Source organism: Chroicocephalus ridibundus, chromosome Z (genome assembly GCF_963924245.1).
Source record: "Chroicocephalus ridibundus chromosome Z, bChrRid1.1, whole genome shotgun sequence".
Classification (NCBI taxonomy): domain Eukaryota; kingdom Metazoa; phylum Chordata; class Aves; order Charadriiformes; family Laridae; genus Chroicocephalus; species Chroicocephalus ridibundus.
The window spans coordinates 56,802,826-56,822,222 of NC_086316.1; the positions used below are offsets into that span (position 1 = coordinate 56,802,826).

Here is a 19,397-nt window from a genome sequence, read left to right on the forward strand (position 1 = left end):
CCTGCAGAATTCAGCCTCTGCTCCTGCTGATGTTAATTAAAGTCATTTAATTAGTCAACTAATGGAAGTTGATTTCAGCATCCCAAAGTACTTTGATCCAGACCTCAAAGCATGAAGCATAGCTGAAATGTAGGAGAAATGCAGAAATACTGGGTACTGTAAGAAAACACGCATGTAAGAAGGGTTATAAGTGAAGTTTATTTTTATTAATTTTGTAAGGTCATTTCCTGCACAACATTAATGATACCAAATAAGTAAGATACATTCTATATTGAGGTATTTTAAGTGTATTTAATTTGACTTACCTGAAGTGTTTGCTTCAATTATGTAAAATGTCATACAACCTGCAGCAATCCGGTGTGCATCAGTTGTTTATTTCCATATCAAGGTCTATGCCAAAAGCCACCTGAAAGTACAAGCCAGTTATTTTTCCACAAGGGCGTCTGACTAAGGAAGAAACCTTGACCCATTTTTGGCACTGTTAAGAGTATCCTAAAGAGAGTTTTTATTCTGACTTGATGCTGCTGATGTTATTCCAAATTTTGCTAAATCCCATTGTATATGTTCTTCCCCAACACCTGAATTAACCTAACTAGTAGGACTTGTCTGTTCAAAAGATGAAACAACTCCTCCCTGACCACAGTGTGCTGCCGATGACAGTTTATTCTAAGCATTTTTATAAGCAGAACTGTTCTGGTAGGAATCACTATGCATATGGACATTTTCCACTGGCATAGTGCACACAAAATCTGCTGCTGCTTTCATTACCCGAGTTTAGGGCAGATGTAGTGGGTCAGTACTTAATCAGTAACTAGTAGTTAATAAATCAAGACATACTTTCAGAGATCTAGCTGGAAGTGGTGTAAAAAACTTGGTGCCTCAAGCTGTTCTCTCTTTGCAGCTGGATGTTACCTTTCCCCACGATGGAGCCACACTAACAGATAGTGTCCTGGCACAATTCTGGTTTGGCCATCTTTGCTCAAACTGCTGCTAAATTCAGCCTGTACTAGTATCTCCAATGCTGGAGACATTTGTTGGTTAGTTAGTCTTGACAACTTGCTGCAGGCACAGGAGTGCTCAGATTCTTTATCTTCTTTCATGAAGTATTACTGGCAGAAGAATATTTGCAATACTTGAGTTGTTAAAGCATAGTGTAAGAGTGCTACTGATAATATTATTGTAAACAGGAATACCCTTTAGTATAAACTTCAGAGGAAGGGTTCATGAACTGGTCCTTTGCAGAAGTTGTAATTTGATTTTGTATTGTCTTTCACCAATACTGAAAGATTGCAGAAACAGGTGAGGAAGCTGCTATAACAATGCATTGATTGCAGTTAGTGTCACAAAGAATTGTGTATAAAGCAGCCTTTGTTAGTAGTTGCAATACAGGCATTGAATTTACTGGCCCATGTGAGTGACAAGGTAACTTTTGTTCAGAATGGTTGTGATCACTTTATCCTTTTATTTCCCTGGTATTCAACAGTTTGTGATGCCTAAGAAAAGTATAGAGTGCCTTTCTCCCTCCAGTTTCACCCAAGAAAGCCAAGCAGACAAAATCAAAAAGTGCAGTAACAGAGCAAGGAAACGGGACAGCTCCAGCCTGGAAAGCTCGCTTTCACCAACAAAGGGAGGCTTGGAACTAAGGTAGCACACCATGTTCCCCAGGCACTTGATGGATCTTTTCCACTGGCGTCAGGGTCACAGAAGAAAGACTTCTACCTGGGATCCACCAGTGACCAGCAAGTCATTTCAGGCTGATAGCATGACATAGCAAGTAGGAAAGCTGTCACTATTGCTCAACTGTTGGAATAATGCTCCCACCTAACTTGTGGATCTCATCTCTGCGTGAAAGAGATGTCCCCAAATGCTGCTTGTTTTAGAGCTCAAACAGAGCTGCCTGATGCTTTCTCTCATGTTTGTTAGGCGCAGCTGTCTCCTTGCTATGAGGTCAAGGCAGAATTCTCTGAAAGGACTTTGAGAGTGTGTAAGTATTACGGTCACAGATGTGACACACAATAGCTTTTGTAACCATACTTATCCTCAAGGCTTTCAAAGGTGCATTTTTTCTTACACAGGAAGGAAACACTAAATTGTTCTGAAGTTACTTTGGCTATATGTGTGAAATACAAAAGTGTTTTGTCCATAAATATGGATAATCATCATCACATAGAAGATACCATTCCCTTCCAGTGGACTTCTGGTAGAGGGCCCATTTTGTGTGTCTGGAAGCCATGATCCTTCTCTCTGTACACTTTACCTCCATCCACTTATTTTGGCAAATCCAAATCAAATTTATGCTTCTACTACACCAGCTGCCTTACAGATAGACAAGAAAATGACTTGTAGGATGTTTCTGCTGACAAATTGCCTAAATGCCTACCAGTACCTACTGATCTTACTGCCTATGTTGATAGCGAATGAAAGACAACTGGATTTGAAACCGAGTTGGTAAAAAGCAGCAATAACCATTGCCCAAAGTGGACAGGCCTCATTTGTGGGACACTGTTTACTGCTTATGGATGTGAGAAGTAGTAATGCTGCTGAGGAGTCGGTGGTCGGTGGCATACCTCTACTGAGGTGAGGTCATCCTGTAAAGATACTGCTATGAAAAAGATACTCTTCTGCCTCCTTATACATGTGAAAAAAAAAAATTTACTCCTCCAAACTACCCTTGCCACCTTCTTTTTCAGAGCATTGCGAATGATGCTCTCCTGCTTATCCCCTGGCTTCTACTACTCTTGGTCTGGCATTTGCCCTATACAGAATCACAGAATGGTTCAGGTTGGAAGGGACCTTAAAGACCATCTAGTTCCACTCCCCTGCCATGGGCAGGGACACCTTTCACTAGACCAGGCTGCTCAAAGCCCCATCCAGCCTTGCCTTGAACAATTCCCAGGATGGGGCAATCCACAGCTTCCCTGGGCCTGTTCCAGCATCTCATAACCTCACAGTCAAGAATTTCTTCCTGATACCAAATCTAAATCTCCTCTCTTTCAGTTTAAACCATTACCCCTTGTCCTATCACTACACTTTTCCTTGTAAGGCCCTCTTCAGATACTGGAAGACCACTATAAGGTGTCCCCAGAGCCTTCTCTGCTCCAGGCTGAACAACCCCAACTCTCTCAGCCTGTCCTCATAGCAGAGGTGCTCCAGCCCTCTGACCATCTTTGTCGCCCTCTGCTGGGTCCACTCCAACAGGTCCATTCCTTCTTGTGCTGAGGACTCCAGAGCTGGACGCAGTACTCCAGGTGGGGTCTCACCAGAGCGGAGCAGAGGGGGAGAATCACCTCCCTCGACATGCTGGCCACGCTTCTCCTGATGCAGCCCTGGATGTGGTTGGCTGTTCTCAGAAGTGGTAATTAAATCCAGGCAGAGAACTGTGTTATTGCAGTGACAGAACAAACCACCCCAGTCATTAGTGCAAACGCAGGTTCAGCAGCATGTGTGCCACTTCAGTACATCTTCTGGCTCAAGTGGCTCAGAGGAACAAGTGTCTGTGTAGTTAGGAGATCATCTCTTTGTACAAGAAAACAGTCCTTTTAACACAGTCAGGGTGGGTACATTCCCTTCCTTTCCAGCCAGATAGACGGGACAGCCCCAGGCAGCATTTGGAACATTACTGACATACATACCACAATAACATCTGGAAACGGAATGAGCTGAGGCCCGTTTAAACTTCATGCAGTACTTTCAAACTCGTAGCGCTTCTCAAATATTCATTAATTAACCTTCACAGTGTCTCTTTGACACAGAGGCATATAAACAAAAGTAACCGGCGGGGCTTATTTTTCCTTTTATCGCGGGGGAGGCTGACAGGACGGGACAAGACAAAAAAAAGACCCCGACCAACCACAATATAAAAGCCAAGCAAACAAACAAAACCACCAGGGAAAACTTTTTTAGCAAAATAACGACACCTACTGCTTCATATTACATTTACATCCTTATGCTCTTAGAAAATAAAGCAGAGGGGGAAACACCAGGGAAGGAAAAGCCAAATTATCTGGGGTTTGGTGAACCACCTCCTTACATCGCTGCCACAAACGTCTAGTCCCGAGGCCAACACGGCAGCTGCCCGCAGACACAGCCGTCTCCGGGCCCCGGGCTCTCCGCCAGCCGCCGCGGGCGGTAAGCGCACGGGCCGCCGCTCGCCCGAGACGCCGGCGGCAGGGAAGGGAGGGAAGGAGAGAGGGAGGAGGAGGGTCACGGGGCCGCCGCCTTCCCAGCCCGACGGCGACAGGGCCGGGGACGCCGGAGGGCGCCCGCCGCCCGCCCTGCAGCGGGGCTGCGCCGCGGCCGCTGCCGGCAGGGAGACGACGCTGAGGCCGGGAGGTGTCGCTGCCCGCCGCCCCCCCCCGGCCCCGCGTACCTCAGGCGGGGGGTGCAGATGCCGCCGAGGGGGGGGCGCGGTCTGAGGCGTGGAAGCGGTCTGCCGGCGAAGCCTCCCTCCGCGGCCCTGCCCCCGCCGCCGCAGCCTTCCCCCGGGCCGGCGGGAGGAGGAGGCAGCGGCCGCAGTAGCGCCGCCGGAGCCCGGCTTGTCGGGCGGCAGCCGCTGGTGGTGGCTGAGGGGGGCGGCGGCGGCGGCGGGATCATGGCCGCTCGGTCTCCGCGCCCGCAGCAGCTGCTGCGGTGCAGCGTGAAGGTGCTCCTCGCCAGGGAGGAGCTGCCGGCGGGGCTGCAGCTCGCCAGCCCCAGCCAGAAAGCCCTGCAGCTGGAGCTGCAGCCGGGAGAGGAGGACGCGGACGTGACCGTGACGGTGACAGACGGTTAAGTACCGAGCCCTGCTGCGCCGCTCCCGGACGTCCCTCTCGGCCTCCCGCTGACGGGGGGGACACCGACTTCGCCTCCCAGAGCAGCCTCCGCTTTCCCCCTCCGCCGGGAAGCAGCTGGCCCTGGAGGGGACCGAGCACTTCTCGTTGAGTGCTCCGTGGCGGGGAGGAGCCCCCCCCGTGGCCCGCCGGGCTGTCAGCGCCGAAAGCAGCCCCGGCGCGGTGCGGTGGGCCGCCGCCACCTTCCCTCAGCGCCGCGGCGGCCAGGTGCTGGTAGCGGCCGGGCTGCGCGCCCCGGTCCGTTAGCGGCCGTTAACGGCCGCGGGGTGCGGGGCGGCCGCTGTGCGGGCCGGGGGCGGCGGGGCCGCGTCTCCGCCGGTGTAGGGGAGGCCGGGGGGCTCGGTAGCGCCAGCCCCGGCCCCGCCCGGGGTGAGTTCGGCTCAGTCAGAAACAGCAGGTGGCTGCTCTAGGTGCTTTCCTCGGGCTCGGCGGGCTCTGGGGTGGACGTGGGGACGAACCGGGAATCAGCTCGGTGTGAGGAGCCGGCTGGAGCTCCAGAGGGGAGTCGGGCAGGCAGCGAGCGGGGACGGGTCTGGTCTGCGCGGCGCTGCGCCGTCTGCAGCTCTCCCCGCTGTCCTTAGCAGCCTGCCAGTGGCAAAGTGCCTCGGACAGGCAATAGGAAGTTGCTTTATCGGGGAGAGGTACAAACTGGCATGCCAGGGTCGTTTTTCCTCTGTGTTCTGGAGCGTTGCTGATTTGTTAACCTTAGCCAGGGATGGTCAGAAGAGGTCTTTGCCCCTTATCTGAAGGACAAGGTCTTGATTTCTTCCTACGGAGTCAAATGGAAGGGACAAAGTAACACAACTGGAACGGGGAGGTGGTAAAGAAGCTGCTCTGTGGTCGGTACGACCAGGACTGCCCTTGTTTTTCTCCTGCTGCCGCCGGCTGGGCAGCAGCGCTGGGAGGGCAGCGGAGCCCCGCACTGCCTCGGGATGCGCTGTGCTGAGGGAGGAATACAGACCGGTCCAGAAGGGCAGCGCTCAGCCCCGAAGGAATCCGCTCTGGCTCTGCTGCTTGTAGGTAGCCTGTCCTAAGATGCACAGGTGATGTCTGCATGCACAAACTTCACCAGCTTTCTCCAGAGCAATCGTTCTTTCGATTTGTGTCTTTACAGGGTAGCAGCAGAGCTGACATTTTAAAATAAAACAAACTTATTGAATCTTGGTGGTGGGAAGACTGGGGGAAAAAAAAACCCAAAACCTAGGAAGTAATTAGAAATGCTCTTAGTGAGGTGGGTGAATATGAGACCAAACCTGAGCAGGTCTAGACACACAATGCCTGTTGTGACTTTGATTTTTTTCAAAACTGAGCTTAGTAACTTCTGAAAGGATTGCTGGACTAGATGGATGATAGTCATGTTTGGTTTTCAGTCAGTAGTGTAAACAAATATGTTAGTATGCCAGTTGATACTGGATATTTGCTTCTGCCATCAGTCATTTAACACGTCATTTAAGAAAGCATGAGTGACAGAAACTGACCACTAATCACGGTTGAGACGTGCTTGTGTCTTGCATTGTATTAATTTGAAGACTGGTCTGTAGTTGCTGTTCTCTCGGTCTTTCATTTCATACATACTCATTCTTGTATGCATATGAAGGAAAGACCTGCTGGAAGCAGAGTGAAATTCAAAGTTATCGGTTGGTTGGGGTTATTTTTTAAGTGTAAGGACTCACACGGGACACAACTGAAAACTTTGAAGACATAGAGGGTATATATATATTATTTTTATGCCAAACAATACTGGAGTGTAGTTTACTAAAGACTTGTTTAGTAAATTTTGGATGAGGGTGCATCAGTGGGCATCAGTGTATTGTTGCTAAGAGAAGGGAACTTGGCAAATCTGTTTTGAGGCGCAAGGTGTCCTCTTTCACCTTTTTCCTTTCTTATGAAGATGTTGAAGCTGTGCCCTATCAGACTCTATGTGCAACACAAATCTTTTTAGTGGTACCTGGGAGTTCAGTAACTTGATGCTTGAATACTTTGTGTATTAGGTGAGAGAAAAAGTCTGTAAACAGCTAGATGTCATACCATATTATTAGTACTGCTAATGTAGTGTGTTTTTCCAGCATTAATGTCTGGTCATTAGAATGATCTTATTCTTTATGTTGTCTCACCTAGGATGAACAATTTTGCTGTGAAAAGAAAAGCTTTTCTTACCAATCTTGAATAGGATTTACCATACTGTGGTGCTTTTTCTTGTTGTTGGTAAGATACAGGTTATTTAAGCAATAAAAGATATTGGCATAATTTGAAGTGTTGACTTCTTTTTGTTTCTCACCATATTTTATATTGAAGTGATGAAAATTACTTTCTTTTCAAACTTTCTAGCTGAATATGTCTCCCAAAGCTATGTATTGGGTATGTTTGGGAAAAATAATTTGGTTGTAGTTACCGTGATTCTTTAAACACATCTTGAAAGGGTTGTTGCTGTTTCATTTCTGACTATTAAAAAAAACCTCAACAACAAAACAAAAAACCAATTCTAGTTTAGGATAACTTCTACTTTCTTCACCAGTAATGGAATATTTGTCAGGAAATATTTTTTTGGAGAGTGAAGCATACACTTTTTACGTGTATTTTGAAGTGATAAAATACCCTTGGTCCAACTGCCTGGTCAAAAAATACTCTGACTGCAGATCTGTGATTAGACTGTCCCTGAGGACCACATTCTTACCCTCATTACAGCATTCAGCTATCACTGCTGTGTTTGGCTGAACCTGTTCTGTTATTGTCTGTAATGTAATAATGGTAATTGAGGATAGAGCTAAGTAAGAATGTAGACCACATTGTATACCATAGTGTATAGTATATAGTATATTGCTGGTACTCAGAGTGATTTTAAAGGCAAATGTGTGAGCGGGTTCTGCTGTTGTTGATTGGCTGCTGGAGTTCACGCTCTTTACTGGCAGTGTCAGTAAGAATTCCACCAGCTCAAGCCTTAATGTTTCCTTTTCACGTGGATGAGCATTGGGCAATACAGTGTCTAAAGTCAAGGAAAATCAATACGACCACCCTGTTGCCCAGAAAGGAACCTTGAAGCAGTAGAATTTATCTATAAGTGGAACAACTGGTTATGATCCTGAGAAATGCAGAAATAAATAAATACAGTATGTTAAAACAAGGAAGAATGAAGGATGTGCTTTATCAGGCAATGGGTCTTTTTCATTTCAGCTGTGGGACAGGAGAAGGCAAGAATCTCCAAATGTAGTATTAATCTATGTAGTGCGGGAAGAAACACTGGGCTTTCTAGAGTAGAGGTGCCAAAGGCAGCACGTGAGTACACTTCTTAGTGCTGTGCAGTGGGGACAGTGCTGAGCTGGAGCTACAGCCATTTGAGAGAAGTGTCCATCAGGGAGGCAGTGGTTTTGGTGAGCTGTGAACCCAAGGAGAGCTGGAGACTGATGCCTCTTGTGGAGCAAAGGTGCTGTCAATAAGATAGATGGTCACCTGTTCCTACTGATTTTCTGGGACACTTCTTTACCACTGATTTGGAAATGAAAATGTAGTCTATAAAACTGCTCTTGAAAGGTAGTCTGCTGCTGCTGAGAGAATGCTGACCTTGAGTCAAAATATTTTTGAGGGTGCTGAACAGAAGAAGAAATCTTGTTGACTGACATAGTGCATTGCTTTGGGAGGATGGGATATTAAAAATGCAATTTATAGCTGGTTTATGGAATGATCATAGGATTGCAAAAGTTCTATTATAAATGGTGAGAACTACTGGGAAGAAAGAAAAATTGGTGTCCAGGAAGTGTTCCCAGAAGACAAGAGAAAATCCAGGACTGCAAACTGCTTGGATCAAAGGAAGCTTAAGGGCAGATGTCTGAGTGTCATAAGATGCAGATGTCTGAGTGTCATAAGATGCAGATGTAGCAGTGCTGGGGCTTCTCCAGTTCTAAGAGACCTTTTGGATTCCCTTTCCTGTGATAACTGGTATGTAAACAGTCGGTGATCTTAAACTGAGGCCAGTGAAGTTCTAATTGAAGGCATCAAAATTTGGCAATGTCTGGAGGTTTCCCCTAGCCACAGCAGCTGTACTGTAATTCTGTTATATTCTTGTTTAGTTTCAGAGCTCTTTAGCTCTGAAAGACCATTAGCTACCATTTCTCTGAAGTATTTTTTCCCCACTTCATCTGACAGCTCTTCAGGCAATCAAAAGAGCTTCCTTGAATACTTTTGAAAACATACTGTAAAATCCATGGAATCTTGTATTAATTTTGGTTCCTTCTGTTGATGTATTACTATACTTTTTTGTCCCTTACAAGTATCAAAGGTAGAAACACAGACTGGATGTTGTAAGCTTCCAAAGAACAAAACACACCCAGGTTCCCTGTTACCTAACAGAAGTAGATAACCTTGTGCTCGGTCATGATGTTTTTAATATGAAACAAGGTTTAGAGCTATTGAAGCTGGGAACAGGAAATTGCCAACCAGCAGCTGCAGCATCTGTATATTTCTGCACTGAAGTGCAACTTCTGTAGAAGCCCATATTGTACCAGCTCTTCACTCATTAAGTTGTTTTGCTTTGTTTATTACAAAAAATAAAATCCCCGATATTTTTTTAGGAAAGGGTTATTGGTTGTACCTCATAGTTTGGAGGGAGAGAAAGAGGAGTATTCTTTTCTGATTAAACAGATATTCTGACAAAATTCGTCAGCAGCCTAGAAAATACATCACTTTTCTCTGTAGTTATATGCAGAATAGACTCAGGCTGCTTAGTAGGCTGCTTTGCAAACTGTCTTTTTATTCAGAAGACCTGGATAGGAGCTAGATGAAACAGTAAGAGTAGTGGGGTTTTTTGGTTTGAACAATGAGGAAGCAATCTTTTTTGAAACTGATTTGGGTCTTTTTCACCCTTACCTTCCATGTTCCGGTATCTGCAATAAGCTTGCTAGCTGTAAATGACATAAAAGTTGTGAGGCTGGCAGATTACTTTCTCTCTATCTATTTACAGTTGAAAGAAGATTAGGAAGTCTGTAATAAATCTGTGTTTTGTTCTTTATATATGTTAGGTGAAGCCAAAAAAAAGAAGTAAAGCTTGGGCATTACTTGTACAGGAGAAACTACTGGGTAAATGCTATCCTTTTAGATTGATGTTGCAGTGTCTTACGCTAATTTTTTTTTTTAAATACCGTTTAATTATTGCTGATCTGAAAGTATGAGCTTCTATGGATGGCCATGAATTGAAAGAATTAGTACAATAAGTGAAAGCCCAAGCAAAGTCTATTGTATTTTACCACATTTTTACATCATTACTTATATTTGTTCAAGATCCTTCATGTTTTCATTAGGAGTTGACTCTCTGAGTTCCAACTTTTGAACTCAATGAGGAATGATAGCCAATTTTTGACTGAGTTATTAATAATGTTATATTTTTTGTTTAAAGATGTCACCTACTTTTCAAGAGGTAGTTCTGTGCCTCCAGAAGCAGCTGGAAAATTCATATTGACTTCAAATATGCTGATCATGTCCCAGCTGTGGCAGAAGACAAACTGCAGACAAGCTGGATGGGCAGTAGGGAGTATTGACTCTCACAGGATATGGCAGCTGTAGAGAAAGCCTGCTGCTTTTTGTCTTAATAAGTACTGGTATTATAGGCCATATATTTAGCTTTTTTAAATTACGTAAAAGGGAAAGTATGTAGCATTGTTGGACTCAAGGAGAATGTGTTCTATTTGTGCCCCAGAACAAGGGTGTTAATGAAAACTTTACAGCTTGGAAAATTCATCACTGCTAGTTCGGTTCCACCAACTCAGTGGTAAGAAAACATTCAGGGTAGTGAGCTTCAGACACTATTGAGCTGGACTGGATATGAACCATTAACCACAAGAGATAAACTCAACATTCTTTTACTTGGCCCTTGCTTAGCTCCCCCCATGCAGTACCTTGCAATCGAATATATTGCGTAATTTTTTTCCTATCCCATACTGAGACCAGTTTTAAATCCGAAAACATTAGGAGATTAAAAAAGTAAAATAAATCACTTACTAGCTGAAAAGTATCAGGTTTGGATACAGTGGAAAATGTATTAATAATTCGAATGCTTATGTTTAATATTGTACATTCACATGCATTGCACAGATAGTACTAGCATCAGCAGTCTCAGGGTGCTGGTAGAGGGCAGTCGCTGCCAGTAGTTCTAAACAGCAGAACTGACGTCATTCACCATTTCCTTTTCCGCTATGAAAATCTTTTTCCTAGTGGGGAAAAAAACGTTGCTAGGGGAAGTTTAAGCAGTTAATATTTTATATGCGTATTAGTTAATATTAGTTAACATGTTAGTTAATATATTATATGCGTATTTCATGTAACCTCTGACATGCAGGTGACATAGAGGCTTTTAGTTGTCCTTTTCCACTTCTTTCTGTATCTTTAGGGCATCAAAAAGGATTCCAGGGGGGAGTAAACAAAGCACTTAAAATTTCTCTTTCTTTTTTATTTTATTCTGAGGGGAAATTGCAGGTCAGACAATTCTTGAAGCAGAATAGTTTGTGTGAAGGAATAGTTATGTGGTTGAAGGAAGTATCATGAGATACAGTAATCCTGAAATTTTCTGTTAACCATTTCATATCATAGTACTAAGTATTCCAGTGGCTAGTTGAGTAGATAAATTTTAAAATTATGTTTCACAAGGGACTTTTTTAATTATATGTCAAGTGCTAGTTTTTTTCTTCCATGCAGAAATTTTGCAATATGTAAGTAGTCTGCTAATTAATCATGTCCCTTTTTTTACCTTTTTTACAATACAGATATGTAATTATCTATACACACATATATGTGTTTTATACAGGTAGGTAGATCAATATGTAGAGAGTTAATAAATTAAAAATTGAATCAGGAAGTTCAATAACTAACTCAAATGAAAAAGACTACAGTGTATACTGGATAGCTTGGTTTGGTTTTGGTGGTGTGGTTTACGGGGATGGTTGGTTGGTCTTACTTCTGCTTTCTTGTTTCCTATCTAACTCCTTGTGTCAGATACAACACTGTAACAAGTGTGGTGCTCTGACTATGGATGCAAGTATGGGATTTGAGAGACCTGGGTTCAGTTCCCTATTCTCCCACAAAGTGACTGCATCAATAATACAGCTGATCCTTCTGTAAAATGCGGTGATACCAGTTCTTGACCCATCAACCATATGGTAAAGCTAAATGTTTTAAACTTGTGAGGTGCTTGGAAACTGTGGTGAGACCATCTATGGGTGGACTGAAGTACCTTTATAGTGGCTGGTGCTGGTACTGGAAGCATTATGGTATACTCAGCTCTAAATAGTGTTGCCTAAAATTCCTTTTGCTGAGAAGCCACTGTATATTCAACCACCCCAATGTCTGCTGCATTGGCGAGCTGTAGGCAATCCAGGAGACTCCTGGAATGCATGGAGGATAACTTCTTAAGGCAGGTAATAGACAGCCCTACCAAAGGGGATGTGATACTGGACCTGATGGCCACCAATGCAAGCAAGCTAATCGGTGACGCCAAGAGTGGAGGCAGCCTGGACTGCAGTGATCATGTACTGGTGCTGCTCACAGTCCTCAGGTACACGGGTCAGGAGAAGGGTAAAGTCAGGACCCTGAATTTTAGGAAAGCAAACTTCCAGCTCTTCAAGGAATACTCAACAGGACACCCTGGGAAACTGCCCTCTGGGACAAGGCAGCAGAACAGAGCTGGCAGATCTTTAAGGACACTTTCTGTCGAGTGCAAGAGCTCTCGATCCCCAGGTGTAAGAAATCAGGAGAGGAAGGCAAGAGACCAGCATGGATGAGTTGAGACCTGCTGGTCAAACTAAAGGGCAAGAAGGAAATGCACAGGCAGAGGAAGCAGGGACAGGTATCCTGGGAAGAGTATAGGGACGCTGCCCTGTTGTGTAGGGATGGGGTCGGGAAGGCCAAGGCACAGCTGGAGCTGAACTTGGCAAGGGACACAAGGAATACTAAGAAGGGCTTCTACAGGCGTGTCAGCCAGAAAGGGAATGTCAAAGAGAGCGTACTCCCCTGATGAACATAACTGGAAAGCTGGCAACAAAGGATGAGGAGAAGTCTGAGGTACTCAACAACATTTTTGCCTCAGTTTTCACTGGCAAAATCTCTTCCCACACCTCTGGAGTGGGTGGACCACAAGGCAGGGACTCGGGGAGCAAAGTCCCTCCCACTGTATGAGAAGATCAGGTTTGTGACCACCTGAGGAAAAATGAACATACGTAAGTCTATGGGACCTGATGAGATGCCTCCCAGAGTCCTGAGGGAACTGGCTGATGTTGCCAAGCCACTCTCCATGATATTTGAAAAGTCATGGCAGTCTGGTGGAGTCCCTGCTGACTGGAAAAAGGGAAACATTGCACCCATTTAAAAAAGGGTAGAAAGGAGGACCCTGGGAGCTACCGACCTGTCAGCCTCACCTCTGTGCCTGGGAAGATCATGGAACAGATCCTCCTAGAAGCCATGCTAAGGCACATGGAGGACAGGGAGGTGATTTGAGACAGCCAGCATGGCTTCACCAAGGGCAAGTCCTGCCTGACCAACCTCGTGGCCTTCTATGATGGAGTGACTACTTCAGCGGACAAGGGAAGAGCTACGGATATCATCTATCTATCTGGACTTCTGAAAGGCCTTTGACACGGTCCCGCACAACATCCTTCTCTCTAAACTGGAGAAATATGGATTTGATCAGTGACGTGGTTGGTGGACAAGAAATTATCTGGGTGATCACATCCAGAGGGTAGTGGTCAACGGCTCAATGTCTGGATGGAGACCAGTAATGAGTGGTATCCCTCAGGGGTCTCTGTTGGAACCAGTGCTGTTTAATATCATCATCAGTGACAGAGACAGTGGGATTGAGTGGACCCTCAGCAAGTTTGTGGATGACACCAAGCTGAGCTGACACGCCCGAGGGATGGATTACCATCCAGAGGGACCTGGACAGGCTCTAGAAGTAGGCCTGTGTGAAGATCATGAGGTTCACCAAGATTAAGTGCAAGGTCTGCACCTGGGTCAGGGCAATACCCAGTGTCAATACAGGCTGGGGGATGAGGGGATTGAGGGCAGCCCTGCTGAGAAGGACTTGGGGGTACTGGTGGATGAAAAGCCGGACATGAACTGTCAATGTGCACTCGCAGGCCAGAAGGCTGACCGCATCCTGGGCTGCATCAAAAGAAGTGTGGCCAGCAGGTCGAGGGAGGTGATTCTGCCCCTCTGCTCCGCTCTGGTGAGACGCCACCTGGAGTTCTGTGCCCAGCTCTGCAGCCCTTTCCATGAGGAAGGACATGGACCTGTTGGAGCGGGTCCAGAGGAGGGTCACAAAAATGATCAGAGGGCTGGAGCACCTGTCCTCTGAAGACAGGCTGAGTGAGTTGGGGTTGTTCAGCATGGAGAAGGCTCCAGGGAGACCTTACAGCAGCCTTCCAGTACTTAAAGGGGGCTTATAAGATAGATGGGGAGAGGCCTGTTCTGATAGGACAAAGGGTAATGGCTTTAAACTAAAGGAGGGTAGATTTGGGCTATGAAGACGTTTTTTATGATGACGGTAGTGCAACACTGGAGCAGGTTGCCCGGAGAGGTGGTATAATTACCTAAATTGCATGCAGAGAGAAAATGAGTGGATAGATGCCAAGAGAGTTTTATTTCAAGGCCACTGATACTAGTAGAAAGGTTCTTGTTCACTTCAAGGGACCCTGGATCAGCTCCTGCCTGGCCCTTGTCTCCAACCAAAACAAATTAAAGGGATCAGTGTATTGTAAAGGCAACAAAATTGGCAACTGAAGACTGAGATCGCTGAGATGTTTTTATAACTGGCTGAAGTTGTACCCAGCAATGCATTTAATGCAGTGGACTTACAATTTTGTCTCTTGTACCCCAAAAGCCACTACTATTTTGTTCTCCGTACAACACATGACTGAATTAGTTTTTTAATATACGGAAAAATTTCTATATAGTAGTAGTGTCATAATCCTACTCTCACAGGACGCTTGCACATGTTTGTGTTAGCATAGTAAGAATCCTATTCCTAGCTCTGTTGGTTTTACAGTTTTGTCCTGTTCTACTGAATTTTCTGTGGTGTATTTTAATTTATTTAATTTGCAGGGGAAACTGAAGCTGAGTGTAAAATATTTGGACCTTGAGGTAAGCAAATCTAAATGTAAATTATTTTCTCCTTTGAATAATCTTACATGCTATCTATAAATTAATTAAGGTCTTTGCATCTGAAAGTGTAACTTGAAAATCTTGCATCCATTTATGTTTAGCCATATACTTTTGAGTGAGTCAGGCACAAATCCTTATCCTGCAAAAATGTATACTAGTAATTTTGCCTCTCTGATTTATTGCCATTGACTTCAGTTGGCAGTGTTCCTGGAAGTAGCATGGGTGGCATTACGTCTGCATGTGTCCATAGGATAGGGTTCTTTTTATCGAGAAAACAAATTGCAACTGTTTAATAATAGACATCTGGAAAGCAAACCATCTGCATTGAGGTCATGATGGCCTGATCGTTTCAGTGCCAGCTGCTTATATGCCAGCTTCTTCTGGCAGCTAAAGAGTACGGACTAGAGAGAGGCTTTCCTTTCATTTCACACTGTCACATGTACGGAATGTTCCAAATATGCCCTGGACCCTACAGTGGCTTCCAAAACTGTAGTAAAAACTGCTGTATTAGGAACTTAGTTTTCCTAAAGGTGGGTCTGCTTATTTTATTTCCACAGTAGCATGATATAAAATGACAGCAGGGCAGTGTTGGTGCAGACAGAGTGGCAATACATTCAAACATATGCAGGGAATTCTAAATGGAAAGATGTTCAAATTTTTTTTTTGGTCCAAATACAGAATTCTTCAATCTTTATTAGTTACTATGTTCTGGTTTTAATACTTTGGCACTCTGCCATGCACAGCGGCTGTGTGCTTCTGAGTAGAAAGAAGACTTTGTTGTCTGGTTAAATGTTTGGCAAATAATATGTTAAAAATATTTGTGAAGCAAAAAAAAGCATTCCCGAAGTGGGATAACTACTTCAAATATATCAAGTATAATTAAAATATAATAAAGTAATAAAATAAGATATTTTTTCTGTTTTGAAAGCAGCAGCAGGAGATGGCCGAAAATTACAGGCTATGTGGCTAACTATAGGGTACTGAGGTAAGGCAGTAAAGATAGTGATGACTGAAGATTTGTTTTTTCCTCCCTCCCTCTCTCCTTTTCTCTCTTCCTCTCTCCCACCACTGGTCAAAAAGATAAAATACATCTGAGTTGTTGATTAAAATGTAACAAATCTTATAATGTATTGATCAGTGACTACAATTTCTTAATTTTCCTTTTTTTAAATTGTCACTCATAACCAGAAGGCGAGTTTCTTTAGGTATCCATGAATAAGAGATTCTTAATTTTCTCTTCGTCTTTTCTTTCACATTATTAAAATGTGAAGTTTTCAGGAAACAAACTTTATTTTTTAAATTTATATTTGATGATTACCTAGCATTACCTACTAAATATTTAGACATTAGACTCAACATATTAGTTTAGTCCTCAGTGCAAAATGAAAGAAGCTTGTATCTCAAAGTGATACATATTAATTGCTGCTGGCATTTTTTTGCTGTTCTGCACCCACCAATGCTTTAAAAAACACTCCTGCTGCGTATATTGGGATTTTCAATCCAGAGGATATTGTGCTTTTCAATCTATTTTTTGTGTTATAATTTCAATACAAATGGTCAAAAGTCACGTATCACTGCAACTTTTCCTTGCAACTTTCACAGTAGCTTACTTTTTTTAAGTCTTATTTATGTAAAACTACAGTTGAAATGTAATGATGCCCTCATAAAACATGTGGATGTAAAATTAGCAAAAATAAGGTAAATGTATATGGTAATTAGAGAAGAAAGGGAGTTGCAAAGTGAGAATACAAGTGTGGTCTTCTCTTTCTGCAACTCTGGTAACTTTACACCAGGCCCTTCCCTTCCAAGATGTTCTTGTATAAAGAAGGAGATGCACTGACTCATTAAATGTCAAGCTGAGTAGACACCAACAGCGTGAAATCAATTTACAACTAGCAGTATGAGGTGTTATGAAATGCTGTTCTTGTTTTTCTTAACTCTAGAGTCCTTTTAAAAGTGCAAAGAAGTAGCTTCTACATGCCATTGTATCCTTTGTATCGTATCTTACTTGAAAGCCCAGTGCTTTATTGCTGCAGTGTCTCTACGCTGCAGTGATTTACCACAGTAGTCTGAGATTAATACTGGCTGCTTTAAAGTTAATGAAACTGTGCCTGTTTATAGTAGAAAAGAAATTCTTTAATACTTTTAAAGATACCGGTGTGCAATTGAAAAATAAATTTCTCAGACTCAAAACACTTCTAACTTAATATATATATAAATAAATATTAATTTTTCTAAAGTATCCAATTTCTCTAAAGGTTGCTGTAGTACAATTAAAGTAGATCTCCTGTTCTGTGTTCTGTGCCTCAGATCACACTCCCATGGTGGTTATTTCAGAATATTTGCTTGAGCTCTAACTGCCCTACAAACTGCATCCAAGACAGCCGGGATACCAAGAGGGCAGTTGTCCTAAATCATCACCATTGTGAATCTATGTCACAGAAATTCTTTACACCTTCTGGGTGCCAGTTTTAGTCATGTATGAGGCTTTAAACGGTGCAGTTAATACTTAGAGGAGGTATCACTACTGAGATTACAGGCAGAGGTGGGTGTTTGCATGGGATAGCTTGCGTATCAGAAAAATATTAGAGCCCATGATTCTAAATACTAACCTGTCCTCCTGTCTCAAGTTGGTTTTTTTTTTTATAAACTGAGTTATGCTTTTGAAACTTGAATGTGTCAGTTACACCAATAATTGGAAGAGGTAACTTGTTCAAGTCTCCTGTTGTTGCAACATGACACTTAATCGTCTTGAGGCTGACCAAATAAATAGGAATACTCATAAAATTGGTACTAATTGTTCTGTACCAGAGTATTCTTTTTGCACTGCTTGCAATCGGTGACTCTTGATCTGCTTGTGATTACATGTTTTATTCGTTAAGCTGCATGACTGCAGATAAAGGCAGAGCTCTGTTTTGAGGTTGACAGACCAGCACCTGACAGGCGCACAGTAAAATCCAGCTATGCCTTCAAAGGTCAGGTTACGTATTAACTCAAGACTGCATTGCCTGCAGATGACTTCCAGACTTGAGTCAGTGTCTTTGGAAGATGTCTTTTGCTGTGTGAGTGTACCAGCTTCAGTTAACTGTTACTGAGGGATGTTTACATTGCACTTAGTTGCGTGGGGCAAACATTCTTTTTTGTGTTTGGTGTTTTAAAGGTTGTCATAAATCAGCTGGAGGAACAGGCGGTGCGGTATAGGTAATTAGTAAGAAGGTGTATTTGAAGCCTGCTGTTGATGGGGCTGTGTTTCTTTAATTTTGTATTTGCATCAATGGGAAAAGACAAGATGATGTTGAAGGACGTGAATTGCTTGGAAACTTATTTTTGGCATTAGCCCTCTCCATGCAGTAGGTGCTGATCTGTTTTCAAAATGTGATACAGGTGTAGGGAACAAAAAAAACAAAAAACCCAAAAAACCAACAACCGAAAGGCATATAGGAGTAGATAACTGTGTCAGGTTGTCTTTGTTCTAAAGCTGATTAGCAGGAATTATTAAATTAATGTAAACATCTTCTTCCTCTTAACCACGAAGGCCAGGAAAATCTTAAAGGAAAAATATTTTGTCATGGGGGACAGGACAAGGAGAACTGGCAGGGGAACCGGAGCAACTGTTAAATCTTACTTTCCCTGAAAGAATTCCTATACTTAGGAAAAGTGAGGCAAATGCCTTTTCTGGTGATTAAATATTTAGTGCTGAATTCTGTAGAAGGTGTCTATGGGTACGTGCAGATATCTGCAAGATAGATTTATTTTTCAAGTAAACAGCCACTGCTTAGACATATTTCCAGCAAGAGGATAAAGGATTTTCATTTCAGTTATCTTGAGCACTGAACCATGAAAGTGAAATTTTGCAGAGCTTTTTCCTTTGTTTCCTTTTAATCTAGGTTCACCCAAGCCCCTCTGTCCCATTTCCAGGCTTTGTCATATTTCTTTTCAGACTCTCAGTCCTAGGGTTTTCTGACAAGAAAAACCTTATCAAGATCTCTTTTGAAGAGGAGCAAAGGAGGAAGACTTTGATACTTCTAAAAAGATTACTGCTAACCCTTTTTTTTTTTTGTTATTAATATCCTGAATAAGGAAAAGCCTTTAAATAAATTAATCAGTTGTTTTTCTGCCTAGAAATCATTTAGCAAGTAGTGATTTTAGAGGAATATATTTAATCAGATCAGCTTACTACACTAATGGTTTGGCTTGTTTGTTGCTTGTGAAGTAGGTAGGAGATAATGCTATGAAATACACAGTCGATTTTGGTTGTAATGTGTTTTTTTTTTTCCCTCTCCTTTTGCAAGAAACTCATTTGTTACCTAACAGGGTAGCTATTCATTCTAAGCTTGAAAGAATCGAGGCCTCCACATATTAACACACCTGTGCTTAAATTACACAGGATTCAGACTTATACTCCTCATTGAGGTTGCAGCCAGTTCACAT

The 19,397-nt window shown here is 43.3% G+C and overlaps 1 protein-coding gene across 1 annotated transcript in view; it reads left to right on the forward strand.

Annotated features, from left to right (window-relative positions):
• Positions 1-4,387: 4,387 nt before the first annotated feature.
• Positions 4,388-19,397, forward strand: part of LOC134508143 (histone-arginine methyltransferase CARM1-like) — a 72,883-nt gene continuing 57,873 nt past the window's right edge. Inside the window, exon 1 of the mRNA XM_063319256.1 lies at positions 4,388-4,766. Within this exon, the coding sequence (XP_063175326.1) occupies positions 4,388-4,766 (379 nt within the window). The remainder of the gene's footprint in view (positions 4,767-19,397) is intronic.